The sequence below is a fragment of the Schistocerca nitens genome, chromosome 1 (genome assembly GCF_023898315.1).
Source record: "Schistocerca nitens isolate TAMUIC-IGC-003100 chromosome 1, iqSchNite1.1, whole genome shotgun sequence".
Lineage (NCBI taxonomy): Eukaryota > Metazoa > Arthropoda > Insecta > Orthoptera > Acrididae > Schistocerca > Schistocerca nitens.
Window position 1 is genome coordinate 337,946,065 of NC_064614.1, and position 15,216 is coordinate 337,961,280.

At 37.9% G+C, this 15,216-nt stretch overlaps 1 protein-coding gene across 6 annotated transcripts in view; it reads right to left on the reverse strand.

Moving 5' to 3' along the window:
- Positions 1 to 15,216, reverse strand: part of LOC126248551 (GATOR complex protein Iml1) — a 637,798-nt gene that overhangs the window by 368,948 nt on the left and 253,634 nt on the right. For all 6 annotated transcript variants that reach the window (XM_049949630.1, XM_049949665.1, XM_049949640.1 and 3 more), the window contains 2 exons: positions 6,632 to 6,849; positions 130 to 347 (listed from right to left, as the gene is read on the reverse strand). In XM_049949630.1, the coding sequence (XP_049805587.1) occupies positions 130 to 347; positions 6,632 to 6,849 (436 nt within the window). The remainder of the gene's footprint in view (positions 1 to 129; positions 348 to 6,631; positions 6,850 to 15,216) is intronic.

A 15,216-nucleotide genomic window follows, 5' to 3' on the forward strand; every position in this document is an offset into this window, starting at 1 on the left:
CAGTAAACCTTTTAAGAAAAACTGAAAGCTAATATTTTGTTTTGTTTTGGTGGGTCTCCTGTACATTATATCAAAGACTTGAAGTTGTATTCTATGCAAGAGTAAACTTATACTTTGTACTCTACTTACCTTGGCCTATATCTTGTAACAGTAATTGCAGATCCACAGAGGGAAATTTTATGAAACATGCGACCAATGCTCAAAAAATGCTCCTCTGTTTTGATTGTGTCTGTAGTGCGTGTCATCACAACAGAACTAATACCTGCAGAGACTGGGGTAGCATTATTTCCTGGAGTCTGAACTTGTTTACTGGTTACCTGGTTGTTTAACACAATCAACTGAAAGCCCTGTGTAAAACAAAGGTTTGTAAATGCATTACATGATAATTATTTAAAATGTGCCAAAATAACATTTAAATTTTTAAAGTTATTATGCTATGTAATGCACTATGTAATATGAGGAACACAGATGAAAAGGACTTCCTGCTGAAAAGTATTTCACATGAAAAGATAAGCTTTTTGGGGGGGGGGGGGGGGGGAATCTAGGTTTTCAGACATTTTCACGTAAGGCAGAAGATAAATAATGTACAAATCACTCACAGAGAAACGTATTTCAGCGTATCAGATTGGTTTCTTAGTTTTCAGCAACTTAAGGGCAAGTTATAAGATAAATTAATAACTAAAATCATATTCACAATGTATAATCTATTGGAAAATATACACTAACAGAAGTGTAATAATGCCTATTGTTTTGCCATTCTATTAAAAACCACAATGTTCACTGAGTCACATTTCAGAAAACACACTAACTCAATGGATTACTTAGCAAATGATTTCCTTCAGGGGATGCTTATTTCAACTATGTTCTAGTCACCTGCATGGAATTTTGATTGGCTGAGAAGGTATCAAATTGCTTGTGTGGTTGAATTTTTTTCCTTGGCCTCACCAGATGTTGCAGGTGCTATACTGTCCATGGTGCGTTAAGTCGTTTCACTCCTCAGCAGTACTTATGGATTGATAAGTTACTGATGACTGTGACATAATGCCTCTTTTTAGAGCTCATAGTCCCACAATGTATGCTCCAGTGTGTTTGCACACCCATCAGGCCATGTGTTATTTCACTACTCTTGATTTTATACAGGTAAGACAGTGGACCAGACTACCTGACAGGTTGAGGAATCTCAGTCTTAACCTCTTCCTAATGTTATGGAGAATCTCCTATGCTCTTCTGCTTATGATAGAAGTGTCCCATCCATTCCCTCACAGTTTCAAAATACAATTTTGTATTTCTTCCTTCATACTGGACACAATCCCAAGAATTCCATGCAGCAGGTGTTGATTTCAGTAGCATATCATGCTGCACTCATATGGGTGCTGAATCTGATTTTATGAGCTGTTATCTATTAGGTTGTGCACTTGTACTGTACACATGAAAGGCAATGCTAATAGTTTGGTGACATGAAATGGTATTTTTTAAGTAAAGTCAGAACTGACAATATGTAATGTTGAGAAATGTATGCATTAACATTATTTCCTTTCTAGACACCTCCTCTACATGGCAAGTAAAGTTGTTATGTTCATCGAGAAAAACACCCAGACATGTTATCAGTGTGTGTCTTTCAATCATTACATTACTTGGATAGTTTGCTTTTCAATTGTAAGTTCACAGTTTCTTTAGTTACTAAGAACAGTTTAAGACTGTCATCAATCCTGTAGGTCATGGAATGTATTATTACAATTATTTTTTTATTGCCCATCACAAATCACCACATACAGCAAACAATACACTACACACACCACAAGGCCACTTCCACTGCAACTTCTAGAACATGGACTTCAGTCTGGATCACACACAAGCCCCAGGGGCCAGCCCTTTGAGATGGTCTTCATTATTTCTGTCCTGTATGCATTAGCAATGCTTGTCTACTGAAACAACAGAGTCCTATACATTTTAACAGCAACTCTGGATACTCCAACACTCTTGAGCTAACAAAGAAAGATGGCCACTAATCACTGTAAAAAGTGACTGTAATATCAGTCATCATTGTTAGTGCATTACTGAACTGGGTATCTGTCTGTCTTATTTATTACATCTTCCATTGCAATACTTGCAGTCCCATATACAATAGGTACCTGAACATCTTGCCCAAAACATGTTTAGTATTGTAATGAGCAGCCACTCTTACATCAACAACAGTAATATTGATGTTACATATTAAAGATCTGTTCTAATACTTTTTACTGTTTTATTTTATTTGAGGTGTCTACATCTACATGATTATTCCACAATTCACAAATAAGTGCCTAGCAATGGTTCATCAAACCACCTTTAATGTTACATATTAAAGATCTGTTCTAATACTGTTTACTGTTTTATTTTGTTTCAGGTGTTTACATCTACACGATTATTCCACAATTCACAAATAAGTGTCTAGCAATGGTTCATCAAACCACCTTTAAGCTAATTCTCTATCATTCCACACTCTAACAGTGAATGGGAAAAACATACACTTCAATCTTTCTGTGGGTGCTCAGATTTCTTTTATTTTATTATGATGACCATTTTTCCCGATGATGGTGGGTGCCAACAAAATATTTTCACACTCTGAGGAGAAAGTTATCGATTGAAATTTCATGAGAAGATCCTACCGAATGCCTTTGTTTTAATGAGTACCACCCCAATTTGTGTATCATACCCATGGCACTCTTTCCCTTATTTCGCAATAATACAAAATGAGACACCATTCTTTGAAGTTTTTCAATGCCCTCCATCACTCCTATCTGATGTGAATCCCAAACTGCACAGCAGTGACCCAGAAGAGGGTGGACAAGCTTACTGCAACCAGTCTCTTTAGCAGACCTGTTACATTTTCTAAGTGTTCTGCCAATAAATCACACTATTTGGTGTTATTTCCTCACAACATTATCTATAAGATCATTCCAATTTAAGTTATTCATAATTATAATCCCTACATATTTAGTTGAGATCAGGGTCTACAGAGGACCTACAACACTTCCTTGGGGAATGCCAGATATTACTTCTGTTTTACTCGATGACTTTCTGTCAATTATAAAAAACCGTGACCCTTATGACAGGAAATCATGAATCCAGTCTCACGACATCCAATTTAATTAGGAATGGTGCCAAAAGCCTTCTGAAAATCGAAAAACATGGAATCAATTTTATGAGCCCTGTCAATAGCATTCACTACATTGTGAGAATAAAGAGCTAGTTGTGTTTCATAAAAACAATATTTTCTGAATCCATGTTGGCTATTTGTCAATAACTCATTTTCTTACAGGTGTTTCATAATGTTCAACCACAGTATGTGTTCCAAAATTCTACTGCAAATCGATGTTACTGATATGGGTCTGTAATTCTGCGGATTACTCGTATTTCCTTTCTCGGGTATTGGTGTGATTTTTGCAACTTTCCAGGCTTTGGGTATGGATATTTCTATGAGTAAGTGGATGTATACAACTGCTAAGTATGGAACTATTGCATCAGCATATTCTGAAAGGAGTCTGGTTGTTGTACAATCTGGATCTGAAACTGTACCACTCTTGAGGGTTATAAGCTGTTTTGCTACACCAATGATATCTACTTCTAAGTTACTCATGTTGGCAGTGTTCTTGACTTGAATTCTGGAATATTTACATCATCTTCTTTTGAGAAGGAATTTCGGAAAACCATCTTTAGTAACTCTGCTTTAGTGGCCCTGTCATCAATAACATCACCATTGTTATTGCACAGTGAAAGTATTGATTGCATATTGCCACTGGTGTACTTTATATATGACCAGAATTCTGGGGGTTATCTGCCAGATTTTGAGACAGAGTTTCATTGTGGAAACTATTAAAAGCACCTCACATTGCCAATCTCAGGGATTCTGCATTCTTTTAAATCTGATATACTTTTCATTGCTACTGCAATAGTGTTCTGGCCTATTTGGTGTACCATGGTGTGTCAGTCCATCCGTTGTTAGTTTGTTTGGTATACATCTCTCAATTGCTGTTGACTGTATATCTTTGAATTAAAACCTCATCTGGTCTACGCTTACAGTCAGATTAGGAGGAGTGAAGGCTGTCTCTTAGGAAGGTGTCAAGCAATTTTTTATCTGCTTTTTTAAACAGATATATTTCATATTTATTTTTGGTGGGTTTGGATGTTACGGTATTCAGCCTAGCTACACATCCTTGTGGTCACTAATCCCTATATCTATCATGATGCTCCCTATTTGGTCAGGACTATTTGTTGCAACCATTTACACTCAGAGTGGGCTTGAACTAGGTGTTCAAAATAATTTTCTGAGAAGGCATTCAGTACTATTTTGGATTTAATTTTATGTCTATGCCAGCTTTAAACATCTATTTTTGCCAAAATATCGAGGGTAGATTGAAGTAACCACCCACTATAATGGTACATGTGGGGTAGCTATTTGAAATGACAATCCAGTTTTCCTTGAACTGTTCAGCACATGTATCATCTAAATTGGCAGGTTGGTAAAAGGAACCAATTATTAATTTATTCTGGTTGTCAACTATAACCTTTATCCATATCACCTCAAAAGAACTATTTACTTCACTTCTACTATAAGATAAATTACTTCTAACAGCAATAAACACTCCATCACCAATGGTATTTAATTTATCCTTTCTGTACATGTTTATGTCCTTTGTAAAAATTCTGGCTGAATTTATTTCCAGCTTTAGATCGCTTTTCGTACCTATAATGATTTAAGATTCAGTGCTTTCTATTAGCACCTGGAATTCTGGTTGTTTTCCAACAAGGGCTACAACATTTTAAAGTTGAAATATTGGCTGTTCCTGTGTCTACCCTCTTCTTGTGTTCCTCCTGCATCCTTTCACACTGAAGCCCGTTCTGCACTTCCTCTAGGCCTTCTAACACAAAAAGCTGCCCAGTCCCCTCCACACAGCCTCCATTATCTGTGTAGTAGCCACTTCCTGCATGCAGTGGACTCCTGACCTACTTAGTTGAACTTGATATCAGTAAAACTAGGCATCATGTATGCAACCAGTGACAGGGGCTGAGGCCAAAGGGCAAGCAGGTGATGAATTACACTGCCAACTGCTGTCTACTGGGGTACAGTGGTCTCTCAAGAATCTCTCAAAGAAAATGATGCCACTCAAAGGCATGGAAGTGCAAAGGCAACTGTTGTATTTCTGTGCTAATTGACTGAATATTTTTTTTCTGTTCAGCTGAGCTATGTAGTTACACTCAGAATATTCACATCCTTGTAACTGAGACACTATTTTTACGATAGTGGCAAAATAAATTTTAACATCACCTGAATGGTCCTGTTGGTTTGTTTTTCAGGTAAAAATATATATCAAGTGTATGAAATTATTTATTTTTGATGAAAATGATATAGAAATATTTAAATAAGAGTGGAGAGGAATATACTCTTTGAAAGCTTGTGAGGTAAAGAAAAAAGAGGAACTACACATTGTGGAGAAGACAACTGATAGCCATAGTCTTATAAAAAGAGAAAAATGAAAATTTGTTTAGATTCATGAGCATTTAACAAGATATTTTAGGAAACTATTCAGTTTATAGTCCCACAATCTTGTGAACAACAGCTGCCTGAATATCACAACCAAAACTTTTGAGAGATAAATATGTCTGCAGCACTAAGTTATCACTGGCCAAACAATGTGTCTGTGCAATGTGCACTGAGAGTGCTAGTAATAAAAGGAACCTGAATATGTAAACTATTTAAAAATTCAGATGATTCCCAATTGGCAAGGGGAATGCGAAGACTATACAGACAAACTAACAAACAAACATGAATTAAACATCTTAGCTGGATTATTCAAAATAATGAATAGTCTGGACAACAACCTAATGGAAATGATGTAGATGATATCAAGTTGTAGGAAAAATATAGTTTGGTGCATAAAGCTGAAGACTATAGTATGTGGTAAAGTCTGAAAGAGCTCTTCAGCTGGCAATGTTTCACTAACGGTTAACAGTGATCATATCAAAAAACAACTACATACCCTTCTACAGTCAAACCCCCTGGTGCATAGTAAACCATGCACAGAGCTTGCTGAGTGTTAACCAGCTTCTGAGTTCAGGAACCACAGGCTCATTAAATGAAATGGTCAATCATGAGCAAACAGTCTCCCCAAGGAGCTTACCATAGGTCTAAATCAAAAGGCGCACATGGTTTAAAAACTGGTAAATATGCAGTATCATCCTCCTCATCCTCCTCCTTCTCCTCCTCCACACATCTTGTCATTATTTTTCATGTTACTCGTATGTGGATTTTGAAAGATGAAAGGATTTGTGTAGGGTTAAAAATCCAATAGCCAGCTGTAATAATTTCTTCATAAAAATGGGTCAATGCAGACACTCACCTGTATGTGACTGACACATGGCACACAGAAATAAGTAACATCACAGACACACCACTAGTTTTCAAGCTACCAATGTTTTCCTAGTTTAACATATGTGAATGTGTGTAACTTCCATGTTAAGACCACTACTGTGCATCATGCAGTCAACATCCTGCATCACTTTAAGTTATACTGTAAAATTAGTAATTTTGTACACAAGGCATAAAGAAACATTATGAATCAAACAGTTACAAACTGAATAATTATCTAACCTGTGCGAGCCTCTGTGAGACAAGCTCCCGAAACACTTCTGGTGTAGTTAATGGTTTCCTATATATTGCCCTCTGTTGAGCAAAATCAGCATTAACATCATCAGGCAAAAGCGTGTAGTCAGACACAACATAATCATTTTGCAGGCTTCGTTTATCTGGAAAATAATCCGTTGTGATGGGAAGGCAAGCAGGAATGGTCAGAGATTTCCAGTCCACACCTATACATAGAAAAGTAAAATCAATACTTGTTAATCAAATATGGGTTAAAAGAATAATTTACTGTAATTGCTGACAACATTACACTTCTGTGTCACATGTGTACGAGCAAGCACAATTACATGCACACAACAGAATCATGCACATAAAAATCCATGCTCTTAAACACATGCACTTAAAAAACATGCAAATAAAAAAATCATGCACATAGAAAGTTGTGAAACTTTTATGAGCAAAGTAAACCAACATTTCATACTTTCTACAACATTAAATTACCCCCCCACAATAATTATGTTAATATAACATTTCTTATGTATATCCAAATGTTTAAACTTGCAACTCTGAACATTTTACTGTCTTTAAAGATCCACTTGCAGCCTTGAAGACTAAGTCTCTATATTTCTGCACAAAATTAATAGAAAATGCCACAAATGAAGTATATCATGACTGTGGTTCTTCTGTGTACTTATGAAGTTCACAGTCAAATTTATGCCAGGATCTACACAGTGTTCACCGGGTGTATGGAGAAGAGTAACTCTCAAAGAGACCTGCATAAATCTAGCAATTATGCTTCTGATGCTGTGCTGTCATTGAAGAGCCTCATCTCTTGAGAGTCATAACTTGCCAGACAAAGTGACAAATGATCATTTATTACAAGTAATATAGTTAAATATCTGTATTACTGAAATATTTAGATAAAAACTCTTTAGAGACTGCATACCCACATAGAATGCAGATAGATCGAGTTATTCCAAAATACTTTATAAAGATATATTACATAAATGAACTTTTATCATAAGACCAGACTGGAAGAACCTGTAACTAATGAAACTTCAGTCATGAGGCAACCCACATGTCCATTAATCACAGATTACTGTAATATGAAGCATGCAGCACTCAAATTACAAACTTGCTGACTAAATCCTGCAACCCTTCAATGTTTATAAATGATAGTCACATAATAGTATGCCTCCTACTCCCCACAACATGAGTGCTTCTCATATTCAGGGCACCCTCCACAGGACATCAGTTGGACTTCCCCAGAGCTACTGTCCTCTCATCTTGAAAGTATTGCCACAAACCTGGCCATGCCACCTTTGGCAGCACAGTCGCCCTTTCTCGACAATGACCTTGTTGGGTTCTTTTTTTCCAGGTTTCCTCCTACCTGATCTACGCTGTGTGGCCTTCCCTCTCTTTGCGAACACCGATATGCAGCCAGTGTCCAGCCCAGATTCTGAATTCATGTCTCTGCCACCACTGGCACCCGTTCCTGGATCCACCAATCCACTTCCTTTGGGAGGTGCTTCTTCTGCGCGATGGTGCCACACCATCTCTCCCTTACGGAAGAAGGGAAGCCACATCCTTTTGTCACCTATGTCATAGCTGCTGACCCCATTAAGAAGGCTCTGCCATCTCCTCTGTAGGAAAGACGAATGCTGTAACCCCAGTTGGAGCTTACGACCCAGCTGCCAACCACACAACAGTGTATCACAGGTTGCCGTCTTTCCTAGCAGCCAGCAATCCAACCCCGTATCATGCTCCCAGCACCTACTGTGGTACCTCATGATGCTATGTTTACCATATACAATGCTGGTATCATTATCACTAGCTCACCTCTGCGAGTCATGTGCCATTATCATGATTTAATATTATTCTTCCATAGGCCAGCTCCCTATGGGACACTGTCAAGCTGCTCACTAATCAGTTGATATCAGAGCACACCTTCTATGGTTCTCTAGGCTTAACACCAGCCACGCAAGCGTCTGCACAGTCAGAGCTTCAGTCATCAAGTGTGCAGCACCTGCCGATTGGAGCCTTTGGCCTCAATACTGTGTTCAAACTGCCATGCCATAGCAAGTGGATCCACTACGGACAGTGTCCACATACTAAAGTTTCCTGGGTATGTCAGAGCTACCATACTAGGACTGACAGTGTACTTTGAGGTACAGAAGCTAGCCTGCATGTGGGCTGTACATTTGTCATGGTGTCAAATTATCATTAGATCATGACAATCTTTTAGTTGTATTGATTCAGAAGCTGCCTTCTGTTGAACTTGCTTGGGCATTGTGTTCATAAAGTTAGATTGTTCTTTTGCTACCTGCATACACATGTTCATTAGCAGCATGTGTTACCCACAGTGGAAATTAGCAGATATCAAAAAAGAACTCAAATAATGTTATACTACTATGTTCTTAATTTTATGATCATAATTGTCCATTTCTGATACCAACAAGTCATTTTTATCTACTCAAAACTTCATGAGTCTTTATAAGATGAAGACTTAAAACTGTACACTGTAAATCCTTTGTACGATTATTCAGTTTTTCATCTGTGTTGCTCCTCCGATAGCTGAATTTCAGCTCTTCATTACTATTCTGATATCAATGGTAAATAATAGAGGTTTTGAATGGCCTTATAAATTCATCAGAAAATCATTTATCTAGGTTAGGAACAGCAGTGCACCCAACACCAACCTTGCAGGTCTGCACACTTTACAGTGCCCTATTCTGATTTTATTTTTATCCACATAGTGCAATTTTCAATGTGACTGCTTCCTGTATGTAGATATAGCTCCATCTAGGTGAGAAGGATGTCATTAATATCTCAAAATTTTAAAGTCCGAAGTAGACTTTTATAGTGCACACAATCACACACATTGGTAAAAGCATACTCTTCATCAAAATGATAGCTTTTGTTGTTTAACTCTGCCACAACTTCATTTTCGAGATCATTTAATGATGCCTTCACAAAGAATGAGGATGTATCCTATTGTAAGCTAGTTTCTCAAAAAAGTAACAAAATACTGGAAGATGCAAAATCAAATTAATGTGACTTGAATATTTCCTTTTTCATAGATGTGTCTCACAGAAGAGATTGTTACTGATGTTTTCTATTAATTACCAAGCAATTTTTTGAAAATGGACTATTAAATTTCAAGAAAACAACACAATATTCAATTCTGTGCAACAAATAGTGTCATACCAGCAACTGATGCAGCCCATGAACAAAAGGTAATAAATAAGGTAGAATGTTCCAAATCTTTGGGTTTACATATTGATGAAAACCTAGATTGGGAGAAGCATATTACTGAGCTTCTCAAACAATTAAGTTCAGCTAGTCTCGGAAACAAATGAACCAGTCTCCCGACATATTTTGGATATTTTCACTGAATAATGTCTTAAGGAATAATTTTCTGGGTAACTCTTCACATAGAAAGAAAGAAAGAAAGACATAAAGCAAGCAGTAAGAATAATATGTGGTGTTGCCTGCTGTCACTATGCTTGTACCTGTTCAAGTAGTTAGGTGTTTTACTTGGAACATCATGATAAACACATTTGCTAATGGAATTTCAGAAGAATACAGCTGCCCACACCTATAACACTAAAGGAAAAAATTATCTTTATTACCAATTATTAAAGCTGCCATTGCCCAGGAAGAAGTTCAATACGCAGCAAAAAAATTTGATATGATTTGTCCAATAATATAAAATGTCTGACAAGTAGCAAAGCAAGTTTTAAATCCAACCCAGAACTATTTTTCCTCCTCCTATCCCATACAAAAATTTCTATTTAAAAACTGGTAGACTGTAAATTTAAAAAAAAAAAATTCTAGTTCTTATGTATAGTTACACGAGTAGAAGTAAAACACAGCATGTTCACTAAGGTTAACACTAATCATGTATACGTATCATGTACACTGACTTGCTCCACATCATTTTAATAAAAGAATAATTCAAATAATCTATGAGGCTTGTAACTAATTAACTACTGCCAAATTAAATTTGTCAGGAAGTGCCACATGTAAGGCTAGTTTCTCAAAAATGTTTGAAAATACCAGACAACATGAAATAAAACTGTAATTGTATGTGAAAAATCTGGGATGGAATAACAACAATAGGAAAGGCTGGACTGCTACTCACACATAGAGGCGGCGTGGAGTTGCAGACAGGCACAATGAAAAATGCTGAGAGACATTATTCACACAATTCTTGAAGCCACTCTGTACAACACAACAGTTAAAATATTAAAGTAACCAATGTTTCAGCAGCATTGCATCAGTGACAATCAGATCATATACTGATTGTCCTGTCCTGGAGTTAAGTATTTCTGTTTATTGGGTAGTTACCAGTGTCATAATACCACCAACATTATTACTTCACATTTTTAATGGCCTAAACGTATCACTGGTCTATCATCTATCATGAAAAGGGAACAATGCATATGGCGGGCCGTTAATGGACTTTCAAGCTTGTTAATGATTGGTAACTTACTGCAGACTGACAACTAGCTTTTGGAGGCTGTGTTTTCCTGCACGCAGTTGTTGAAATACACTGACAGTTCTGTCTATTGTAACCAGTAAGGCTGCAATACAGACTCATCTTATGGTCTATCACACAAGGATTTTGGTCAACCAGAATTTAGAACGACAATGTGGGTGACCACGTGGCACAGTTAGAAACATGACAGTAGTGAACACAATAAGGAATAATGATTACAAAGTGCAAATTCTGACTAATATATTAAAAATAATAAACTATATTATGTGAATAAAGACAGTGCATATGTTGTAAATACAAGAGGTGCTGAGTAATTGGTAGGCCTGTCACAAAGATGTAAAAATGCTTAACTTTTAGGCAATGTTCTGCTTTGGAGATAAAAAATGCACCCAGATGCAGATACTATACTCTCCTAACAAACTATATTATGTTAATAAGGACAGTGCATATGTTGTAAATACAAGAAGTACTGAGTAATGGGTAGGCCTGTCACAAAGATGTACAATGCTTAACTTTCAGGCAATGTTCTGCTTTGGAGATAAAAAATGCACCCAGATGCAGATACTATATTCTCCTAACATTGCTGCTTAACTGGAATGAGTAGGTATCTTGCCTTGGATGGGTGGTGAGGAAACAGAATGTCTATCGGGTGAGAAAATGTACAAACAAGACCTCCCATGAGCGAACCTAATATGATGGGCTACAGGTTGTCACTAGGTGGTGGCCTTACTAGACACTGGCCTGATCATCTGCCATCAACAAGAACAGCAGAGGCAGAGCGGTCATTGTATTTCTATGACTACCAGCAAGAAAATTTAACCTCCAGAAGCTAATCGATAAATTGCTATGGGCCAAATGTAGCAGCAATCCCAGAGTCTATGAATACCACCCCCTATGTTTCTTCATTCTGTTCACATAGGACAAAACATTGTTTATTTTAGTATGTAAGGCATTTCATAGAGTCTTGAAGTGTGTTATCAGTATTTTTTTCTGAATTCAATTTCCATTCCAGAAGGCTCCTTTTTGGTCCTCTGGTTACCTACTCCAGCCTCATTTTTGTGCTCTGCATCTTCTCCAGTGAATCCGGTGTGTAAAAAGGTATATCCATCTTGTGTTTGGTTTTCTCCAAAATGTAGACGTCTCATCTTACCACGTGCAAGAGTGTCCAAATGGTCCTCAACATCTCCTTTTGCAGCCTGTTAAAGTCTGCTGGCTTCTCTCAAAATTATGACAGTCCAGAAAACTATTTTACCAAAGGTCATCAGCTTTGATTCCATCTGGCTGCCTTTTCATGTATTTGTGGGAGTCCCAGTCATTGACCCTCAGCTCCCTTGTCTGGTGATGGGGCTGCTACCTCAAAGCTGCCAGAGTTGCTTAATTTTCTTTTAAGGGTTTACTCCTTGAGGATGTCTGGCTTCCGTATAACTAAGTGTCCCTCTGCAATTTGTTTATGATTTGAGACAACAAGAAAAGAACATGGTAGGGAGGCTTAGTATTTGAGAAATGGACCAGTGGACCATTGTGGAACACCCATCATCTGGCTCCTCCCCTTTAACCAATCCAACATGGGAGGCCAGCATGGTCCTCTGTATCCAAAGCACACAAACCACCTCACCTGCACGGACAGTGCTCTGTCCCTTGATAGCACACTTTATGACAAACATTCAAAATGTCATAGTTATCCAATGCTACACTCCTACAGAAACCTCAGATTTTGAACTGAAAAATGAGTTTTACCACACTTTACATGACCCATTACAAGAACCAGCAACTGAGACATCTTGATTTTATTATAGGAGACCTAAATGCAAAAACTGGAAACAAAAATGAAGGCCTGCAGCTTGTAAGGGAAGTCCATGGAACTAAGAAATGAATGAAAATGGGGATATGTTTCCAAAACTTCTTTGTCAGTCAGGTGTGAAAACTTATAACAACAGCAAACCGAGAAGAATTCCATACTGAGCTAAGGAACCACTATAAGGCACTCCAAGAAACACAGGAAGATAATGAAAATAATATTGGTGATATATGGACTCAGGTTAAGACATCTGTTGGAATGTGAGTAGTACATGGAATTTGATCAGCTGTGGAAAGGAGATTAAGGAAAAAGTAAATATGAGTAAAATAAGGCAACAGAAAACTTGAATACTAGCTGAGTATGCAGCTACTGACTATCTAGCAAAGAGAAGAGTGAATAATGGCAAGAGAAAGTGGCAGCTTGAACAAAGCTCTGAGAACAGAGAAAACCGCAATGAGGGTTCACAATGAGCTGAAGAACTATACATCACAACAAAAACAATCAATTATTGACAAAATTATTTAACCGGATAGATAAAAAATCTACTCACCAAGCAGCAGCAGAACACACACATGTAAGACTATTGTAATTGGCAAGCTTTCGGAGCCAGTGACTTCTCCTTCAGGCAGAAGGGTTGAAGGGGAAGGAAGAAGGTTGAAGGAAAAGGGGACTGCACCAGACGAGATGCAGTCCCCAACAACCAGTCTTTCCTTCTCATTCTGTACAGTAAGTCTGCCCGGACCTGCAGTTATGGGTGACTTTGGAAATCTACCCCTTTTCCTAGACTTCTCCAGTCCTTTTCCTAGACCCTTCTTCCTTCCTCTTCAACCCCTCTGCCTGAAGAAGCCACTGGCTCCGAAAGCTTGGCAGTTACAACAGTCTTTTATGTGTGTGTTCTGCCACCACACAAAGAGCTATACAGCTTCATTAGAACATTGTATAAAAAATTACAATAAAAAGTTTCAAAAAGAACAGAACTATGAAAAGTAAGGCGGGTCGATTCTTGATGACAGACGAAGACCAAATTAGAAGGTTTCTGAAGTTTTGAACAGAGAGAAAACTGAAGGAGGGGGCGGGGGTTGTATGGGGTGTGCCAGATGCCAATTAGAGAATCAATATAGTCATACCAACTGAGGCTGAAATCAAAGTGGTCTTCAAACATAAAGAATAAGAAGGCCCCAGGAATTGATAATATTGCACCTGAGGTGCTTAAAGCAGACATTGACACCATTGTAAACTTACCGCATCCATTGTTTGAGAAGATACGGACAGAAGAGAAACTACCAAAGGCATGGAAAGCTGAACTAATTATCAAATTGACATGAAAGGCGATTCTAGCAATTTTAATAACTGGCAATTTCTGTAACAAGTAAAGTACTCTGTAGATTAATGCTAAATCATATTAAGGACTCTGTGGAGGCAAAGTTGAGAAAAGAGCAAGCTGGATTCAGAGAGCACTGAAGTTGTGTTGATCTCATGCAGATTGCCAGAACACACTCTACCTTACATTTATTGATTTTGAGAAGGCATTTGACTCTCTTAATAGTAGAGTTATATATCACATCATGGAACAATATGGAATACCATCAAAGGTTATCAATATGGCTACGAAATCTTTCGCGACATATTTCTTGAATAAAAGTCTCTCGGTGTACATGCCACATCAATTCAGGATAAAACTCCAAGCTTTCGACCACTACCTCCATGGTCGTCATCAGGGCTAAAACTGACTGTCGTGAACTGCGAGGCTCCCACTTTTATATGCAAAGGATGGCTTCTGATTGGCTGGAATACGTCATAGCAACAGCCATATGGCGCATAGTGAAGTGGTGCCCTCTACTTCCATAGATGTAGTTTCTATCCCCCGTTGCTTGCAGCGCCATCCCTTGAATCGGGAGGTAAAGTGTGGGAAGTTTTCCTCTGCGATTTTTCTTTATCCAGTGCACTCTTCTAGGTATTGCTAAGTGCATAACCGTTGTCTCTGTTCAAGTTATTATCACTAAGTCTAATTTCAACTGCTTCCCGGACACAGAGTCCCAGTAATTCAATGTGTGGGCTATTACTCTCGTTTCTTCAAATAAAATCTTATGCTTATTAAGCAGGCTATGCTCAGCCACCGCTGATTCTTCCAAATACCTGTATTTCAGGTGGCACTGGTGCTCGATGCAACGGTCAGCAATGGTTCTTACCGACTGGCCACGTAATTCTTGCCGCATTCGCAAGGAATACTATAAATTCCTGGCACCCTTAAGGCAAGATTATCTTCAACTGGTCTCAACATTTCCTTAATTTTCC